This window comes from Octopus bimaculoides, chromosome 2 (assembly GCF_046866305.1).
Source record: "Octopus bimaculoides isolate indiv1 chromosome 2, ASM4686630v1, whole genome shotgun sequence".
NCBI classification, from domain to species: domain Eukaryota; kingdom Metazoa; phylum Mollusca; class Cephalopoda; order Octopoda; family Octopodidae; genus Octopus; species Octopus bimaculoides.
Genome location: NC_142929.1, coordinates 51,649,770 through 51,672,098, shown reverse-complemented (window position 1 = coordinate 51,672,098; position 22,329 = coordinate 51,649,770). Strand labels below are relative to the sequence as shown.

At 34.0% G+C, this 22,329-nt stretch overlaps 1 protein-coding gene across 43 annotated transcripts in view; it reads right to left on the bottom strand.

Moving 5' to 3' along the window:
* The window catches only part of LOC106873237 (uncharacterized), a 229,508-nt gene that overhangs the window by 14,439 nt on the left and 192,740 nt on the right, over positions 1–22,329 (bottom strand). For 32 of the 43 annotated variants that reach the window (XM_089345158.1, XM_089345199.1, XM_052977064.2 and 29 more), the window contains 5 exons: positions 21,561–21,614; positions 10,885–10,920; positions 10,514–10,558; positions 3,997–4,092; positions 1,575–1,610 (listed from right to left, as the gene is read on the bottom strand). In XM_089345158.1, coding sequence (XP_089201284.1) covers positions 1,575–1,610; positions 3,997–4,092; positions 10,514–10,558; positions 10,885–10,920; positions 21,561–21,614 — 267 coding nt within the window. The remainder of the gene's footprint in view (positions 1–1,574; positions 1,611–3,996; positions 4,093–10,513; positions 10,559–10,884; positions 10,921–21,560; positions 21,615–22,329) is intronic. The other 11 variants (XM_089345236.1, XM_089345350.1, XM_052977082.2 and 8 more) reach the window with 3 other exon arrangements.

Here is a 22,329-nt window from a genome sequence, read left to right as displayed (position 1 = left end):
CTAACACCCAGTTCAATTATAGGCCAATTGGACTTCAATAAAATTTGATAATGGGCCAACTATGGGGGTTGGGCTATTACATGATAAAATGAGAGGGGTGTAAAAGTGTTGCATTATGCAAATTTTACATTATAATCTTTTCTATAAGTCAACTAACGTAAACATTTTATACCATGATGATGACGTCACATTTTCTATATGAGTGTGTATCTTAAATGACATCCATTTCTCTATATGTTATGATGAAATACAGTCACCTACTCTTTCTCTCACATGCACATGCACACATATATACAAAAAAAAGATGTATGCATATGTATTTATTTATGTGTATCTGTAAGATGTGTGCTTGTGTGTGAGAGAGGGAAAGAGGCTGAGTGAGTGCCACTTGCACATACATGACAACACACACCTTCACTCACTCATTCTCTCTCTTATGCACACACACACGTCCATATGAACCCTAGAAACAACTGATGAAAACTAGTTGATAGTATTTGAGATGTGAACATGCAGGCAAATCCTGATGGTGTACATTTAAAGGAGATCCAAAAATTTCATACTAGAAAAGATTGCCATGAAAGCAATACTTCTGTGAACACTTATCCAAAGGATAACTTTGCTATTTTGAACATATCTCAAGAACTTGATGATATGCTGGAATAATGTATGAGGAGGTAATGTGGTAGGAATTCTCTCCTGAGATTAGCAGAAGATAACCTAAACAATAACATCAAGAAGTGGACCAGCCTCATCATCAGAAATGAAGAAATTTGACTATCAATAGATCATTGGAAGAAAGTGATCACCATGGCTCTAACAGAGTATGACACATGATAATGAAGTCTTGTTATATTGCTAGCATTAACACTTATGTGATTAACAGGAAAACCTGTAAGTACATGTAATGCAAGAATTTCAAAAGTATACAATGATCTAGAATTGAAATGTACATCTTTTGCAACAAAAGAAATTCTTCATTGTCATTAAATAAAGATATATGAATTTCTTGGATACTTTACTACCTATTTTGCTTTATTTCAGAAAATAATTGTCATACTTATTGTAATAAAAGATGAATAGGAAAAAAAAAAAAAATGACTGGAAAATATGTTTACAATTTTGAACAGAGTTTCTTTCATATCTGTATGGTTGTCTATTTATCAATAGAAACAGAGACACACACACACACACACTAACAGAGATGTGTGTGTTTATGACACACACAGATGTGAGTGTGTGTTTGTGTGAAGAAAGCAAACAAAAAGGAATGAAAATGTGAGAACTCAGTATTTTTTAGTGATTTATATTTATCAACAGTAATTTTATTGTTGGATGGATTTTAGAGTCGGACGTCTTTCTTATTGCTAAGTAGTCAAATTGTCAGTCAGTGGAGTTTGTATTTTGTTGAGTTTCACAAATAAAACAAAATGTAAAATGCAACTAATTTGAGTATAGAAATGAGGTAACAATTTCACAATATTTAGTCTCAGTTGTAGAGGTTATATGAAGACCAATCTGGTCACTTAATTGCATAATAGAAAACAATTAATTATAACATGAAATTTTCTTACTCGTAATCCCAGAGGGCCATTGAGTCCATTTATTCCCTGCAATAAAGAATGGAAAAGAAAATCTTACAAGCCATATTACAAATGTTATAAAATGTCTTCCTTTTAATTAAATGAATTTTAATTTCTAGTATAATACAAGGCCACAAACTTGGTGGGTATGAATGCAGTTGATTAAATCAATTCTAGTGCCTGAATGGCCGTTATTTTATGAATCCAAGAAGAATGAAAAATGAAGTTGACCTTGATGGAATTTTGAATTGAAAATGTAGTAAAGTGATGTAACTAAATACTGCTCTAAGAATTTTGCTATCCACTGCCTTAATTAAATGAATATAATGTATTTTTTTAATATTGTTGTATGTAGCAAGGAACCTACAGTTGAACAATTATTATTTTATTAAATCATATTTAAATGTTCTTTAGTGGCAAAGAAAAAGGACAGTAAATCAAATGGAATTATATTTAAATACTTCAATTACTATCATTTCCAAATTTATACTATTAATATTGATCTCATTACAAGTAGAATATTAGGATTAATTGTAGATTAATCCTGTATAAGTGCTAATGATGTAGAAATAATAAAACAAGGAACTAGTAAGAATTGTTTTAAAAAATAATGGATACATTTAACAGTAGTAAATATACTTTTACTACTAAACTGTGTTTAATGTTTCAGCATATCTCTAAAATTAGGTTAGATTCCAACAAAGTTTCTGTCAATTCATAGGCAGTGACTAAGTTTGGCATAGCATCACTAAAATCAAATTTTATGACAAGGTGTTGTATAAGAAATTTATTTTTGATTTTTAATAATTTCTTTCATGTTCACAAAGATTAAATATTACTCTGAGATAGGCAGTTCTCTAAATTACTAGAGTGTAATGAAATTATTTCTTGAGAATATGAAAGACAATTGTGATGACAGCTTAATTCAGATTATTAGACACGCACATCAGATGAAAATGAGGACAAATGAGGGAACACTGGAAAGAAATTACTTGATGGATATTGAATTCCAACAAAATGATTTCGATAAGTAGTAGAAATGCATTTAAGAAGAATGGTATATTGATTAGGAATAACAAATAGTTAACATATTTGAAAATAAGGATATCAAGGTACTATACATTTACACAAGAGTTGGATAAAAAATAATGCAAAATTGGGAATAACTTTTGTAACAACTGATATAAGTCATTCAAATTGTGCATGTTAGTAGGGTAATTCTTCCTCCATACAGGTGTTACTTAATTGACATAGTCTTCACTTCTTCACCATCATTTTCACCATATCTGTGTTGTCAAAACACTGTCCCTGAAGATTATCCTTCATTAGACCAAAGAAGTAGAAGTTGGAGACTACCAGATCAGGTCTACATGGGGGATTAATTTGCTGACTGCCTGATTTATTGTTAAAGATGTGTGTGGTGATGCATTGCCATGGTGAACTAGGATCATTTTCAGATTCATATTTGGTCTCTTCTTTTTAATGGTTGCTCTAAGCATTTTGACTATCTTAATGCATTGTTCTTGGTACTTTGACATTTCAAAAAATCAAGGAGGATGATTGTGTCATTCCAAAATACAACCACTATGACTTTCTGCTTTGGTCACTGGCTCTTTTAACTTCTTAGGCCTTGGAGAAAAGATTTGATACCATACTATGGAATGAGCCTTTGATTCCAGATTATAAAGATCTGCCCATGTTTCATCCCCTGTCATAAGATCAGAAAAAAAAATAGCTTCATTGGATTCCAACACTTCCAGCAGATCAAAGTAGACTTTTCATTGTTCTCTCCTTCAAACTGTCAACAGCCAAGATGCCCACTTCACACACACTTTCCAATATCCAAAGTCTTCCATCATCTTCTATAATGCATTGTAGACTGAACCCAGGGTTGTGCCTCAAGTTCACAGATTGTGACTTGTCTTTTAGCTCAAATCAATATTTCCACTCACCAGCAATTCATGTCAGTGACTGCAGCTGATGTTCTCACACTGCATATTCCTTTTCTTTCAACTTTGTCCATCTATGTACTTTGTTTTTTGTCAACAGCACCATCTCTGTATACAATCTGTAACCTTCTGTGGAGGTTGGAGAGCCTGCACCCCTCCCTTATCAACAACTAATGATAACAGGTTGCTTCTGCTTAGAATTCATTATTTGCCAGCAATGAAGAACAGGAAGAAGACTTACTATAGAGGAAGAGGTACTCTACCAACGAGTGTAATTTAGATGATGTATTCCACTAAATAAAAAAAAGCTGTTTATTTTAGCATTAGTTTCTGTACAACTCACATTTAAATTAATGTATAATTGATGAACAAAATCAAAATTGACTCTTACACCAATAACAGTTAATTAGCACATAAAAACAAGCAATTACACAAAATTATAAATTGGGTGGAAATCTACATACAGGCTTGCCCTGGTCTCCTTTTTCTCCTTTAGTGCAAGCACATATAGGAGCTCCATCTTTAGCAAATCCAGGGATACCTGCTGGACCAGGAGGACCCTGTAAGGATAGAAATAGTAATTTAGTCATTTGAATGATTTTTCTTTTTTATTGTTACATATTAGATTTAATATTTTGTTATATATTTTGTTCACAGCATTACATATTTAAATCAATATTTTCTTTGTTAATAAAATTGTAAAGTTACAGTTTAAACTATTTATGATAAAAAGTAAGTTTAATAAAATAACAAAATGGATGTAAGTAAATCTGAGATATACGTAACCATTAAAAAAGTTATCAAACTTAATATGCAAAAAAAAATTCTGAGTTTAATTTCAAATTGAGAGAGAGAGAGAGAGAGAGAGAGAGAGAGAGAGAGAGAGAGAGAGAGAGAGAGGAGTGAGAGAGAGAGAGGAGAGAGAGAGATATATATACAAAGCCAAAATTGAGTAATACTAAACAATGAAAACAAATTCTAAAATCAATGTATGAAATTTCAATAATGATTAAAATTAGTATTGGAAAAAATAAAATGCAGGTTAGAATCAGTGTTTTTTTTTGTGTGTGTTAATAAGAAAGATTAGTTGGGCTACTTCATTATAGTCTTTAAATGGTAAATACTTACATAAAACAAATAAAACAAAAATCAGACACATAATTAGTAAAATACAACCATTCACTAATGCAAAATTAAATGATGAAATTGATTATATCTATTCCTCAGTTTAAACATATATGTACACACACACACACATCATTGCATTGGAGTGTTCATGAATTTAGCTAGATGCTTTTTCTATCATCAACCACTCTACGATATGGACTAGATGCACTTTTTTGTGTTACCAGTGCTACAGAGGTTGTCTTCAGGACTAAAGTATCCAGGGTTTATAGTGATTCTGCTTAGAGCTATCCTTGATGGATTGGAAGGGTCTGGAAGAAGACTAAAGAGAGGGATGAAGAGGTGGAATGAAGAATGTATGAGACAGGGATATGTAGATATGAAGTAATGGACAGATCATGTAGTAAGGAGGTGAGGGGAGGGAAAGACTGATAAGATCGAGGGATACAATAGGGGAGAGTACCCCAAAGTGGAAAAACGCAGGAAAATATACTTCCAGAAGGAGGGAAAAGGACATAAGGTCAGGCCTCCAAATAAAATATACGAGATAGACGAAAGATGGAAGGGATACTGGGAGCTGGCCACGGATTTGGGAAGTCTAGCAATTTTTCCACTAATAAAAACAACAAAAAGACCAGACTTAGTCATATGGAACACAGAACAGAGAATAGGAATCTTGCTAGAACTGACAGTACCATGGGAAGAAAACATCGAAAATGCAGAGAAACGAAAGGAGAAGAGATACGAGAAACTAATCGAAGAGTGCAGAGAACAGGGATGGACTGCCGGGTACTACCATCTGGCAGTGGGGGCTAGAGGCTTCATTGAAAGGAAAATGACAGCGCTATTCAAGAGAAGATTTGCGTTTTCAAGCTCGGAACTGAGAAAACTGATAAGGAGGATACAGGAGGCGGTCGAAAAAGCCAGCTTCTATATATGGCTGAAGCGGGAAGACCAAATATGGCTTGAAAGTCATAACATGTCGGCAGGAAAATAACATCACTAGGTGAGACAGGCTGACACTGAAGTGGCTTCGCTGATTGACAGGTGACAGTCTTAGTTAGAGCATGTGTGGGCTAAGATTATGCGCCCTCCATTGTCAGTTAAAGTTTAGACAGTGTCATGTGACAACTTGATGGGGCTACTTGCTGGAGCCTAGCAGCGGGTAGTTTAGACAGTGTCATGTGACAACTTGCTGGGGCTGCCTACTGGACCCTAGCAGCGGGAAATTTAGACAGTGTCACGTGACAACTTGCTGGGGCAGCCTGCTGGAGCCTAGCTGCAGGTATAAAAAGGGGAATTTGACAAGACAGTCAGTTGGACGCTGACACTCGTTGATGCTGCATCGAAGAGGCCAGGGAATGGAAGAAAGGAGACATGCACCCAACACCAGAGCTGAAGACAATTCCGAAAGGGGGGGCCCCGCCACATCAAAACGATAGAGGAGTAGGGGCCGAAACCGGACGTGGTTCCTCCTGATGATGTCTTGAGCTAACTGGATCCTATAAAGGAGCTGTTGTGGTAGCAGACCACGAAACATGGTTGAAATTCCTCAGATAACCAAATTATACAGGGAAATGTTATACCTAATAACTAGCACAGCAGTATTATAATCATCAACTGTTATAGGAGTAAATGAGGTGCTCTAGAAAGAAGCATCTCAGAAGGTATGAAACTGATGGACTAAGTTATGAAAGTAAGTCTTAGCACACTTGGTTAGGAACACAACCCACTTAGACAAGATGCATTTCTTTGATTCTCTCATCATATTGAGACAACTGCAAGAGAAGTTCCTAGCCAAGAGTCCCACTGCATGGTACTTTGGGCAAGTGTCATTTTCTATAGTTTGGGTTGACCAAAGCCTTATAAATTGATATGGTAATTGGAAATAGATAGAAACCCATATATATGTATGCACGTGTGTTCGTTCAACCTCGTCTTGACACTGCTTATTGTGTTATACAAATAGTGTCAATTTGCAATCTGCTGTGAAAACATGCTCAACCATTTCAATGTTGTATCAAACTAACTAGGGGAAATATTACCTTGCTTGCAAACAGGTGAAAAAAGTTGAAAATATGAAGAACATCTGGTCACAGAAAACTTTTTGCATACAAGCATGGAAGAGTGTCTAATGAGATGTTGATATGATGGTCATAGTGAAATATACATATATAAACACACCACACATATACATATATAAATATATATTTATACACATACACACATGAGTACATGTGTATATGTACATGTGTGTCTTTGTGTGATATATATCTTCACCTTGTGAATTGAAAGGCAACCTCATTAGTGCTGGTGCTATGAAAAGCACCTGGCATACTCTGTGAAGTGGTAAGCATTAAGAAGGGCATCCAGCAATAGAAACCATACCAAAGCAGACACTAGAGCATGACTGTCCAGCTCATAAAGGATGGAAGATTACACACACACACACACATACACAACATTAACTCAAATATAAAATTTTATAATACTAAGTCCTATTCTACTATTAATGATGGATATTCTTAAGTGTAACAAAATTAATTTTTCAGGTGTTTACCTTAACAAAAATTAAATATTACTTGATAAACAAATGTTGCAAATGTATATTATTTTAAATGAACATAAAAAAAAATATTGTAATAAAAAATACAAACAGAAAACACAGAAATCTATAAAATTTTAACGTTTAAATATGAAATATTGATTTTATCAATGAAGGCAATCAGTCTTTAAATCTTTATAATAAAATTTGGAAATTTTATCAGAAGTATATAAATTGTCATTGTTGGCTTTTATCATAAATGAACCACTTATAGCTAGAATTGCATAAAAAGAAATGATCTATTTATTTGGTGACAGTAGAATATGAAGCTAATAATTAAAGAATCAATAAGAGTTGTTCTTATAACCATAAAACAAACGCTTGAATCAATAAAAATATTTTCCTGGGAGTTTCATAAAAATTAGCTTGTAGTTATAATCAAGAAACACAACTCTTCTCAAGGCGAATTAGAGTTATGTTCCTTGAAATTTCCCATTCTTTTACAAAAAGAAAATAATAGATAAAATACATATTTCATTTGCTTCAAACTGAACATTTATCATTCTTTAGCACTGAGGGAGACACAAAGAATTATGTGAATTAAGAAAATTAACAGCTGTGAAGACCCAGTAAGTAAAGGTCAGAAAAAAATAAAAGTAAACTGCAGACAAAAATAGGCATTTAGAACAAGTGAGAAAACCTGCAGTAGAAAAAAATTACTGAACCATGCTGATGCTTGTATCGGATTTTTCTACAATAAACTTTTGGAGCTCTCTTCATTAGAGGATTATAATTACTTGCGAGCATCTGTAACACTTGCAGAAAGAAAAATAAAATATAGTAATCTCTCGCCATATCACGGTTCACCTATCGTAGTCTATTATTTAAGCTTACATCAATTCCTCTGTGGTGTTGTTTTGCCTTTATAATAAAAAAATATATACACAAATTACAAAAAAAAAAACCCCCGCAAAAACATACTGTTTTTACTTCGTGGATTTTCATCTATCTCAGGGGTGGGGATGGAACATAACACCCGCGATAATTGAGGAATTACTGTAGCCATTGCGGATATAAGGGAAAGGTCAAACCTGATCCTTTGCCATTATCTTTATTAAAAATCACGAAGGATTTCTAAATCAGACACAATTTTAGAGAATCGATAATATACAATTCTATAGCTGTATGGTCATTAAATTGAAATAAGATTTATATTTAACATTTAAGTTGAAAATATGAGAAAATCAGCGGCTCAAAAATGAAACTTGTAAGTAGAATCTGAAGTTTCTCCCACTCTACTAAATTTCTCTGTACATGAATATAGTAGGAAATTGCAGTAACAAGCTAGACAATACACACCTCTCAATTGCAGTCTTCTTTACAATCTGGTGTTATTTGCAACTTAAGAAAGGCCTAGAAGTGATTTAATGAACTTTATTTCCAGGTTTAAGTCATAAGTGCATCCAAAGAGTCAATATTCAGTGACATAACAGTGCTGATAGTAAGCAAGACAATCTTCAGATTGTCTTCCATGCTGACATTTTTACAAAATGTTTATTCATTCCATGAAAGTTGTTTATTATTATTATTATTATTATTATTATTATTATTATTATTATTATTATTATCATCATTAATAAGAAATTACATGCAACATTGAATGTATCCAAAAGTGTAACTATATATAAATAATAGCATGCCAATGAATTTATTAAGATAAAAATTTATATAAATTGTTGTATGAAATGAATAAACTAGTAAAAATGAATTGTATTTGTTCATTTCCAAGACTGAAATCATCTACTTTTATCAAAAAGAGATTTTAAAACTGAATCAACTGTCTCGCATTTAGAGAAAATATAACCAGAAGAAAGTTATTTTCCTTAGCTAGATATGGAATAATATTTGCATGCATGATTATAAGAAAATTGTATAGAACTAGGTAAAGAAATGTACTGTTTTTGTATATTTTAAAATAACTTCTTAGATAAATTGTTAATCGACTCCATATATATATTTTTTAAGTTCATATAGTTAAATTTATGCTGTATATTTCTCTTAATCTAGATGCATTTTATCTGAATAAATGCTAATATCTGAAGGCAATAAATTCAAATTCAAGGAACTGAAAATTATAAACTGAAACTCAAGTATTCATAACATTTGAACTGTTGAAATATTGGATGAAAGTCAGATTGAATATTTTAGGCTACAAAAAATATCTTAAGCAAATTTACATAAGAATACTAGATTCTAAAAATAGAGATGAAGTTAAATCAAATGTTAAGTAATTGGACATAACACTTGAAGATGAATAATTATGTTATATATAGAAAGATGCAAAAAATTAAGAGGAAAATTATTTGTGAAATAATATAAAATACATAGTGTTTGGGGGAGTTATTTAATTATGATATCAAAACGTATTTACAATAACTTGTCTAATACACTGCAGATTGAAAGAGCTCAAGGCAAGTATCACTTATACTGGTATCAGATTCTACATTGTTGCGAAATCACTTTGGTATTAAGTATTTTCTAAACAATTTATGCTAGAACAGAACCATGTTAGCTTCCCAATTCTAATAACTATATTTGTTCAAAATCCTTCAAGTCCTAAAATTCATTTTATACATTTAGTTTGCATGAGATATCACATGACCAGTTTTAAGAGTCGAGCAAAGTTACTTAGGATCTTATGCAAATACAGATGCATTTGGTGTATTATATATAGAGGAAACTACTTATAAGGCTTAGTATTAAATCAGAAATAGGACAATAATTTTATTCTGTCTGCCTGTGTTACTTTACCAGAGGTCTTAAACACAAATGAATAAGAAATGTACACACACATATATTAACATGCTCCAAAATAAACATTATATATATATATATATATATATACATATATATATATATATATATTTATATATATATATATACACACACACATATATATATATGTATATATATATATATAGAGAGAGAGAGAGAGAGAGATGGAGAGAGAGAGAAAGAGAGAGATGGAAAGAAAGAGAGAGAGAGAGAGTGAGGGAAAGAGAATGGAAGAGAGGCTATATGTGTGAACAGAGAATAAAATGGAGTTTGATAGAAATAGAAAGTTTACATAAAGTGACAAGTACATAGAATAACAGAAGCTACAATAAACAAGCAAAAACAATACTCATATAACAGAATATAAGAAGGATTATAGAATAGATTTTACAAATAATCACAAAGAGAAAGAAAATTATTTTATTAGATTCCATTGAATACATCCAGTTGACAGTGCATGCATCTTCAGAACTTACTGGTAATCCCATTGGTCCATAGTCACCTTTCTCTCCTTTTTCTCCCTGATAATATATATGGCAAATAAACGATAAACATGCAATTGAAAGGTTAGAAAATCTGAATGTGCAAAATCAATATTTACAGTGTGATTTTTTTAGAATGTAAATTTTTGTATCTCTCAGCTAAAAATAAACAGGACTTTTGTTTTACGGTTCTGTTTCTTAATTTATTATTAAAATATGCTGAGAAAGAATACAATATGAAGAATATCAGAAATATAATTAATAAAAATCTTCAAAAATATATACATGAAAGAGACACAATCATAATTCATTGGTATAATTATATCTTAAATGCCATGAAAAGAAAATTATAGAAAATAGTTTACCTTAGTACCTGATGCACCTTTCATTCCCATGGGACCCTGATTAAGAGATGAAATTATAATCATATTTAATAAACGGAAAAATAAGATTCATTTTGGGTTACCAAATGTCTAAAATCTTCATAACATTAACTGTAAATGAGTTGCAATTTAATATGAAAAGAGGTGAAATATAGAAATATATAAAAGTATTAATGTTCAACACTTAGGAATATGAAAAATATTTAAATATAATAATTCAACTAAACATTTTGTACAGAAAATTTATAATGAAAATAAATGAATCAACTGAAAATTAGTAGGATGATATATAAGTGCAGATATTGCTATTTACATTTTAAACATAAGCTAAAATGTAAATAACTATATTTACAAAACAGAATCAAGATTTCATATAGTAGCATGCTTGTAAGTGCTGCTAACGTATGTAATATATGTTAATATCAGATCTTTAATATGAAATTTGATTGAATGCTCTTTCATTGATTTATGATACCAGATTTTCTAATGTTAAGAAATAGAAACATTCAAGGGTAGAAGGTAAAAAAAGAAGATCTTAATAATAGTTTGTAATTTGTATCTGATATATAAATGTATATTGGTGCCATGAAAAAATGCACCCAAAACCGTGTGTGAAGTGGTTGACATTAGGAAGTGCATCCAGCCGCAGAAGCTATACTAAAAATGAGACAATGAATCCTGTTGAATTGTCATACCCATGTGAACATAGAAAATGCACACAAAGTTGATGACAATGATATTAATATCATCATCGTCACTTGGGCTCATAACAGATTTTGCATAAGACACGTGCCTGCTTGAAGAATTTCAGGTTTTTCTGCAATATTTCTAGCCCCAAATGGCTAGTTTTTGTATATCTAGGACTATGTCTTTCTCCATTTCTAAGTTAAGGGTAAAAATAAAGCAACCCTGCAAAACACAACTGATCTTTACACACAGATGCACAGAATAACAGCAATCAAATAACAATAGCAGGGTGCACAACAAACAGCAGTGATCTGACTGTCACCTGTATTCTTGACAAGAGATGCCAGTTAGTCTTTTACACCTACCAGGCTTGTTCGTATTAGTCTGAGTTGCTGGATAATTTTTACATTCCTTTAAGAATATTGTAGAACGGAAACTTTTCATAAATTGGGAATTTAAATCCTAATCTCTATAGAAATTTATTGTTTCAAGAAAACATTAAATTTGAATTACTTTTAATTTTTATGATTATTGATAACAACTCAGGCTGTAACTTCAGAGCTTGAGTCAGGCATGTGTGAACGAAGTCGAGAGAACGTCAGCTATGAATGATATTTTTTGACACGGGGCACCTTTAAGACGACTGCCAAATGCTGAACAAAAAAATAAAATATACTGTGACGAAGCTCAATAAAAGGAGCCCGAGTTATTGACTATAATTACATACTTGAAGTCAGTGTTGGCAGAAATTAAATCAGCTTGCAAATACAAGATCACTTTACAAAATTTATACTTGGGCTAAGCCCAAGCAGCCCAAGTGCCAGAGTTGCCACTGATATAAATATATTTGGGATCAAGGCAAAATGGGTGCCCAGAATTAGACAGGCTTGAAGGAGAAGGGTGTGGAAGCTTAAAGACCCTGCAAACGGACAGAGACTTAGAGACAAGTTACTTGAAGCATTTAACGAAATAGAAGGGGATATAGCATCATACAACGTGGAAGACAATTGGAGATTTCTGCGGGACAACCTGTTGAAAGCCACCGACCAGATTTGTGGGTGGTGTAAGGTCCCCTCCCGACCCAGAGTAACGTGGTGGTGGAACAAGGAGGTAGAAACAGGCTTGGAAGGACTGGAAGAACAGTGGTAGCAGGGAATTGTACCAATGTGCCAGAAGGGAGGCTAGGCGACAGGTTTATTTAGCCAGAGGGGAAGCAGATAAGGAAAGATTTGCCAATGTTCTGCGCTGTGAGGACCAAAGACTCAAGGTATTTCGTGTTGCAAGACAGTGTAGGAGAGAGAATAGTGATGTAGGAGAGAAATGTGTTCGCATGGATGATGGTACGCTTGCATTAAATGAGGATGCAAAGAAAGAGGTCTGGAGATGCCACTATGATAGATTGCTTAATAAAGAGAATGAATGGGAGAAAGAGAGCCTGCCGTATGTCGACCCAATAGAGGGACCAGCTATCCGAGTTGATAGTACCAGGGTAGATAAAGCAATTAAGAGTATGAAGACCAGGAAAGCCCCCGGCCCATCAGGAATCACTGCAGAGATGCTCAAAATATCTGGCAGTGTTGGCTATAGCCTAGTCACCCGTATTACGAACCAGGTGATACACGAAGGAGTCATACCCAATGACTGGTGTAGCAGCATCATAGTCAACTGCTACAAAGGTAAAGGTGACGCTTTAGATACAAATAATTACAGAGGCATCAAGCTGTTAGATCAGGTTATGAAAGTTACAGAGAGGGTCATAGCCCAACTAATTAGGGAGCGAATCAATTTAGATGAGATGCAGTTTGGGTTCGTGCCAGGTAAAAGCACTACTGATGCCTTATTTCTAGTGAGACAGTTGCAGGAGAAATACCTAGCTAAGGATAAACCTCTGTACCTGGCTTTCGTTGACATGGAGAGAGCCTTTGACAGGTTCCCCCGATCCCTTATCTGGTGGTCAATGAGGAAACTTGGGATAGAAGAATGGTTAGTGAGAGCTGTGCGAGCCATGTACAGAGATGCTGCCAGTAAGGTGAGGGTTGGAAATGAGTACAGCAATGAATTCCGGCTAGAGGTAGGGGTCCACCAAGGTTCCGTCCTCAGCCCCCTCTTATTTATCATAGTCCTCCAGGCAATCACAGAGGAGTTCAAGACAGGTTGCCCCTGGGAGCTCCTCTATGCTGATGACCTTGCCCTAATTGCGGAGTCACTATCAGAACTAGAGGAGAAGTTTCAGGTGTGGAAGCAAGGTCTAGAATTGAAGGGCCTTAGAGTCAACCTAGCTAAAACCAAAGTCCTAATAAGTAGGAAGGTAGATAAAACACAAACCCCTTCAGGTAGATGGCCCTGCTCAGTATGTAGAAAAGGAGTAGGTAGTAACTCTATAAGATGTACCCGGTGCAAGCTATGGACACATAAGAGGTGCAGCAACATCAAAGGCAGGTTAACTAGCAAGTTAGTTTTTGTTTGTGGCAGATGTTCAGGTGCAATAAAGACTGTAAACAAACAGGAAACAACTTCTATCTCATTCCAGGGTGAAAAACTAGAGGTAGTCGATAGCTTCCGCTATCTGGGCGACCAAGTTAGTAGTGGGGGTGGGTGCGCTGAAAGTGTAGCTGCTAGAATAAGAATAGCCTGGGCAAAGTTTAGAGAGCTCTTACCCCTGCTGGCAACAAAGGGACTCTCACTCAGAGTAAAAGGCAGACTGTATGACGCATGCGTACGAACAGCCATGCTACATGGCAGTGAAACATGGGCTGTAACTGCTGAGGACATACGTAAGCTCGCAAGGAATGAAGCCAGTATGCTCCGTTGGATGTGTAATGTCAATGTAAATACCCGTCAGAGTGTAAGTATCTTGAGAGAAAAGCTGAACATTAGAAGCATCAGTTGTGGTGTGCAAGAGAGACGATTGCGCTGGTATGGACATGTGGTGAGAATGGATGAGGATAGCTGCGTGAAAAAGTGCCACACCCTAACAGTTGAGGGAACCCGTGGAAGAGGTAGGCCCAGGAAGACCTGGGCTGAGGTGGTGAGGCAAGACCTTCGTACATTGGGCCTCACCGAGGCGATGACTACTGACCGAGACCTTTGGAAATGTGCTGTGCGTGAGAAGACCCGGCAAGCCAAGTAAGATAGTTGCCAGTGCCCCTGGACTGGTTCTTGTGCGGGTGGCACATGACATGCACCATTTTGAGCGTGGCCGTTGCCAGTACCGCCTGACTGGCTCCCGTAGGATTTTCGAGCGAGATCGTTGCCAGTGCCCCTGGACTGGCTTGTGCGGGTGGCACATAAAAGACACCATTTCGAGCGTGGCCGTTTTCGTGCGGGTGACACGTAAAAGCACCCACTACACTCTCTGAGTGGTTGGCGTTAGGAAGGGCATCCAGCTGTAGAAACTCTGCCAAATTAGACTGGAGCCTGGTGTTGCCATCCGGTTTCACCAGTCCTCAGTCAAATCGTCCAACCCATGCTAGCATGGAAAGCGGACGTTAAACGATGATGATGATGATGATGATGATATATATGTGTGTGTGTGTCTTGAGGCAGATTTTTTGACAGCCTAATGCTTTTCTTGTTGCCAATCCTCATCTGTTTCCCTATTGTAAAGCAAGGTAATATCTCCCCATGGCTGGTTATTTTTTTACACAAGACTGGAAATGAAAGCCACTGCTTGTAAGATGGGGATGCTCATTTACAACTATTGTGCAATGTGAAGACAAGGAAATACACACTAACCCCTCCCCCCATACAGACACGTATATACATAAACACCATTAGGTAAACCATTACACTCAGTATTATATTTGTGAGATGAGGTATTTATATAATGTGTACTGTTTATATATATTATGTGATATATTTATATGCATATACATATATATATGTCATTATATTATTTGCCTTGGTTCTAAGATTGGATGCCTTTCCTATCACCAACCACTGTACTGAGTGGTGCATTTTCTCTTTGCACCAACACTCGACTACTCAGTAACCTGGGATATGTAGGCTGAGGAGGAAACAGCAAAGAGAGCAATGACAACAGAGGGCCTGAAATGGGTAGTTGAAAAAGGGGATAGGAATGAAGTGTTGAGAGTACTCAATAGTGTAGGGCATGAACATTTGCTCAGATGTGAGAGAATGGAAGTGGCAAGAGAATGATTGGAATTATGGTGGGAAACTCAGAGCGATATTAAAGAGCAAAATAGGTTAGTTAGAAAAGTGAAGTGGGAATGCTGGCTAGTCGTAGACCAGAGTGAAACTGAACTGAAAAGTTCAGGAGTTAGTAATTAGCACAGAAAGTCATAGTTACTGCTTTTGAAATGAAAAGGATATCAGACTCCTTTTTTTTTTTTTTGAGAATGTGGTTACACCTCAAACAATAAATGGCACATTGAGACACTCAAAAAGCTTAACGGAAGCCATTAGAAGGAAGAAACCATGACAATGTGCAACCACACATCTTTGGTGACAACTCAGGCAACTGGCAAATTGAGAAGGATTACGGTGCCCCACCCACTGCACAATCTGAATATGGTGCCCACCAGCTTCCACTTGCTCAATACAGTGAAGGACAGTTTATAAGGACACCAGTGCATACCTGAATTTTTCCACAAAGAGGGTTCAATGATAGAGCATATGCAACAATGTGTCCATAGCTTACACTGGGTACATCTTATGGAGTTTCTACCTACACCTATTCTACAGACCGAGCAGGGCCATCTACCTGATTTGTGGTTTGTCTGCCTTCCTACTTATTAAGACTTTGGTTTTAGCTATGTTAACTCTAAGGCCCTTCAATTCTAATCCTTGCTTCCACACCTGAAACTTTTCCTCCAGTTCTGATAGTGACTCAGCAATTACAGCAAGGTCATCAGCATAGAGGAGCTCCCAGGGGCATCCTGTCTTGAATTCCTATCATAGGAAGGCTAACTGGGAAGATAGTTTTTGTATGTGGCAAATGCTCAGGAGCAATAAACACTGAAAATGTGCAGAGAACAGCTTCTGTCACATTCCAGGGAGAAAAACTATAAGTAGTTGATATGTATATATATTTTACTATATATATATAGTATAATATATATATGTATAACACACACACACACACACACATATATATATATATATATATAGTATAATATAGTATATATAATTAATCAAACATCTAAATATGGAAATTATATTCACCAGTTTCATAATGATAATCCAAGACTACCTCAACAACAATCCAACTTAAAGAATTGAAGTTTTCTCTCCCACTGGACTGAACTTTCCTCAAAACTGAAGACATACCCAACAAATAAAATTATCGACTGAAAAAACAATTACAGAGAGAAACAACAATTCTGAACAACGAATGTACAGAATTGATACAAAAGAAGACAAGTTAACAGAGAAAATGTCATATAGAAATAGTAATAAAAGCAAAACCTTGAAAAATAGCTTTTTAGATCCAACCGAGAGTGTTCTCAGCACCAGAAGGTACAAACCAAAGATGAGAAACTGAAGATAATTAAGCTATCCAAAAAAATTCTCTCAGAAGAAGAAATTAAATTTACCCCATCACAGCATCCTAACTCCAATGAAATACAGAACGATATTTCACAGTTCTGTAGAAAACCACATAGAAAACCACATAGAAAACCACACCTAACAGAGGAATTGTACGATAAAGAAAACAGGGATGAATCAATTGTAAGAAACAAGAGTGATTACAAGCTTATGAAAGTTAAGAATAAATCTTTAGATAAATCCTGTGACTTTATGTCTACCTTCCCTTACAAAGAACTTCCATACCCAAAAATAAAGCCCAATGTCAGCCAAAGGAATGGGATATTATACAATTAACTGAAAAACAGTAATGACATAATAATGAAGGAAGCGGATAAGGGAAGTGCTATAGTTATTATGGATATTGAACACTACAAAAGAGACATACTATCTATATTACAAGAAGGTAATACTACAAAAAGGTAAATAATTACCAAAAATCAAAGATGACGACTAAATTGAACACACTCATTCACAGATATCAAAAAGGTGTAACAAACAAAGAACGTGTCTACCTAACCCATTTTGATTGCAAGACTAGCTACTTCTACAGTCTCCCAAGAATCCATGAGAACCAAACTATTAAGAATACATGTAAAGAACTAACTTCAAGTTGCATAAACATACAATATCCCACTGACCTTAAATTTAGGTTAATTGTAGCAGGCCTGAACTGTGAAACACAGACTCAGCAACTTTTTAGATATATTACTGAAACCTATTTTAAAATACATACTAAGTCTTGTAAGGGATGATCTGGACCTGTTAAACCACATCCCCAAATCCATAAACAATGATACCACTATTGTATCTTTTGATGTGGTAGACCTATCTACTACAATCCTACACCAATATGGACTAGAGGCAATAAATTTCTGGCTTGAGAAATTTTCTCATGAAATTTCAGACAGAATTGAAACAAGTTTCATCACTGCAGGGTTAAAGTTTATCCTCAAAAAACAAATTTTTTGACTTCAATGGCAATATTTACAAACAAATATCTGGGACTGCGTTGGGGACAAAAGTTGTTCTGATGTACGGCAATCTAGTCATGGCTTACATGGAGGTCCAAATATATAAACAATCAAAATTAAGATACGGCTTAAACTTATACAAATATCTACCAGAAAACTGGAAACATTACATAGATGACTGCCTAATCCTACAGATGCACACATTTGAACAACTTATAGATTTCAAAAGCCTAATCAACAGCATCAACAATAATATGGACTTAAGCATGGACTACAGTAAAACTCAACTACCATTCTTGGATATACTAATCATCAAAAGAGATAAAAGCATTGAAAAAAATTCCAGGTCTTCTCACTCTACCTATGTTCAGGGAATACCACTGATAAAGCATGGATAAACAAAGAAAATACTTTCATACAAAAGTACAAACCCAGACTTAACAAGCTTTAACAAAGTATATACACAAATAACTATTCACACACAAAACTCATTCTGCCACTTAAGATGAGGAACCTACACATCTATCAACCTAAACTTTAGCAACTGGACTACATACAAATGACTCCTGTCTACTTTCCCACCAGATATTAAATCTGGAGTGCCTTGATTGTAACTAAACATGTTCATTCAACTGTGTTGGCCTTCATTTTAGGTGCAATATATACTGCCATGTGACACTAACACACAAACGTAGCAGCCAAACATACAGACGGTTCTAAATTTAATCATGTGTTCATTCTCTACAAACACTTGACAGAAAACATTCAGAGCATAAGGTGACGAGCTGGCAGAAACGTTAGGATGCTGGGCGAAATGCTTAGCGGTATTTCATCTGATGTTACGTTCTCAGTTCAAATTCCGCCGAGGTTGACTTTGCCTTTCATCCTTTTGGGGTCGATAAATTAAGTACCAGTTACGCACTGGGGTCGATGTAATCGACTTAATTCCTTTGTCTGTCCTTGTTTGTCCCCTCTATGTTAAGCCCCTTGTGGGCAATAAAGAAATAAGAAAACATTCAGAGCATTGATTGTTCAGTACAACCCCTAGACTTGTTCAGTCAACTGTGTCAGATTTAACTTATGATGCTAAACATTGTCACTTGATACTAGCACACAGACATAGTGGGGAACCTACAAAAATTTCTAAGACCAGTCATGTGACTGTCCTCTACCAATCAAACCCTATTCAAAACATATACTAATTTGAGCCATGAACTCCCTACAAAAATAGGGCACGCTTCAAACGCTAGTCAGAAGCAAGACAGCTGTGACATAAGCCACGTCTTTCTATTTCGACTTTTTGAAAATCAGTGTAAACTGTGAAACTGGTTAAATCATTATAATAAAAAATATTTTAACTATTCTCAGTGCATTTTCAACTTCTATTTTTCCTATATTTCTACCTGTATGGAACAAAATAACCTTGTTTTTTCTATATAGTATAGTATAGTATATATATGGTATAATATAAATATGTGTGTGTGTGTGTGTGTTATCAAAGAAGAAAATGGAAAGAAGTGTTCACCTTCACAAAAACATGCATACATATAAAAATTATTTGTCAAAAGATAAAATGGTAAAAATACATATTTTAAACATGACAATGTTATCATTTTAAAATAATATTAAATCAAGAGGTAGATGTACTACTGTATATAATCTAGTAACTAATAATATATAAAGCATATATCATTTAAAATAATCACGACTCTTAAAATTAGAAATGTAAAGGATTAGCTAAATCTAAGGGAAGCAAGGGAACACAAACACAACAATAATAGCAAACAGAATACTTTTTTTTTTACATTTAAAGCTAAACTTTTTCATACCAAATAGCTGTTAACATACTTATATAGTAAGAGTAAAAAGACATTAAAAGAATGAGCGAGAGAGAGGAAAAACATAATGTTAGAAGTCAATAATTATGGTTAAAAATAAACATTAAGTAGAGTATTAGATAATGATAAAAAAGAATAGTAAAAACATATATTAAGTACTTCTCTAAATTAAAAAAAAAGTATGTATGTTAGGCAAAATTTTCTCAATAATTTTTGGTAAATCATGAAAATTATAAGGAAAAAAATGGCAGGTAGAGTGCTGTTATGCACTATTTTTTTCACTTTTAAGGCACAAAAATCATATAATTTTCTAAAGTGATATAAAAGAAACTACAATAGATATTAGATTTTGAAACTAAGCAAAAAATTCCTGCACATACTCAGTAGCAAAAAAAGATAAATTGCAATGAATCAAAAATGACAAATAGTCCAATATTTCATTATTTATCATCAATAATTTTGTTAAAATGTTTCACTGGAAATTAAGTTGCATTGAATCAAATTTGTCGAGGAAAACAAAACAAAAACAGAGACCCTCACAATGTATATACACATATATTATTTTAAATACATTGCTACAGCAGGCACCTAGTTTATTAGTGGTGGCAAATCTTTAATAGTAATAATTACTGCTGGTTTAATTGATCTAAAGAGGGTAATGGTTGAAGTCACTGACTTAAACAGTATTTAAACTTTTTGAAAAACTGCCATTCTTTTTAAACATCACACGTAGGTTACATTGTATTAGTATTAGATGTATAATAATAAAAAGAGGAATTCAACAGATATTTGATAGAAAAAATATAAATCTATGGAACATATTAAATAAAGTACAGCAACTAAATACTAGAAATATCAATTGTATGCATGAAAATAATTGAATTATTGATATATCACAGAAAGAAATATTGATAATTATGTAAAGGAATATGATGATAATAATAGCAGCAGCACTAATTAATGCAATAATGACAGAAAGTAATATTAGATCTTTCTGTCACAGAGTTTCCTGAGTCTGCAGTGAAATGTTCAGTTTTGGAAATCATGTTATGCTTTGTTTGTATAAACCATATGTTAGATAAATACGACTATATCAAAAGAAAATTGGGAAAATTTTCCATTTAAATTTAATACTGTATCTCATATGCTTTCATGCATAATTATGCTGTACTAAATCTACCATGCTAAAATAACACACAAAAATTTGACCATATACATTTTTTCTCTATATCATAGCAAAATTGATCTTATTTTATTAAAAGTGAAAAATTTGAAAACATGTCAAAGTTGAAATTCTCTAACCATTCTATAACCGATTATACATGTTAAAATAAAATCGGCTATTAAAATGATTCTAATAGTGATCAGAATAAGAGTGAATCTTTCACTCATTTTGAAAAAAGGTTTCATTTTTCCTGTTACAGAAATTCTAAGTAATCATTATTTAAGTTATGATAATTGATATTTATATTTTTTTTAAATATCTATTTTGCTAGATAAGCAGATAGTTAATATGATTAATCTGTACAGTATGGAAAAATAGATATTAGAACAAAGATTATTGACTCTATATAAACTAGAATTATTAAACCTGTTTAAAAACAACACTTACAAGACTATTTTCTGATTTGGGTTCCATTTTTCCATTATTGTTTCTCAGAGAAAGCTGGTTCACGGTCAATAGAAAAAAACTACATGGGTAAATAAGCTAGCCAATTTTATATAGAGAGAGCTTTAAATAAAAATCTAAGGAATCAAACAGGTAGGGATTCTTTCAGATATGCAAGAATGATAAAAGCAAGGAAGATTCATGTATAAATAGAGATAGATAGATAGACAGACAGACAGACAGATATATACAGAGAGAGAGTGGAGGAGGGAGAGAAGAATACAGTTCATGTTTTGGACAAACTGAACTGTAACCTTTTCTGCATAAGTCATGCAAGGTGGCTCTTTTATATTGTTATTCATTTATGTCATGAAAGCTTATTTCAAAGAAAAGGGAAAAAAATAAAGAAAAAAATATTGTCTGTAATGACCTTATTAAAACAAAAATGTAGAAGGCCGAATTAACATCATGCAACTAATACTAATCTAAATTTCTCTAAATTATTTATTGGTGGGAGATGTGTAGAGTAGAAAGAGTGTTCCACAATAATACAGGTTGAGAAAAGAATGCTAGTGCATACCATTTCTTGTAGGTCACAGAAGAATCATTTAATAAAAAGATTGATTGACAAGTGGTATGTACTATTTTAAATAAGGCTAAGATGAATTCAATAGATTTTAAAGAGCAAGCAGTCATAAGCAATATTAAATCAAATGAAAAGTAAACATTACATGATGATAGAAAAGGCAGCAAGTTACAAATATGGTTTTGT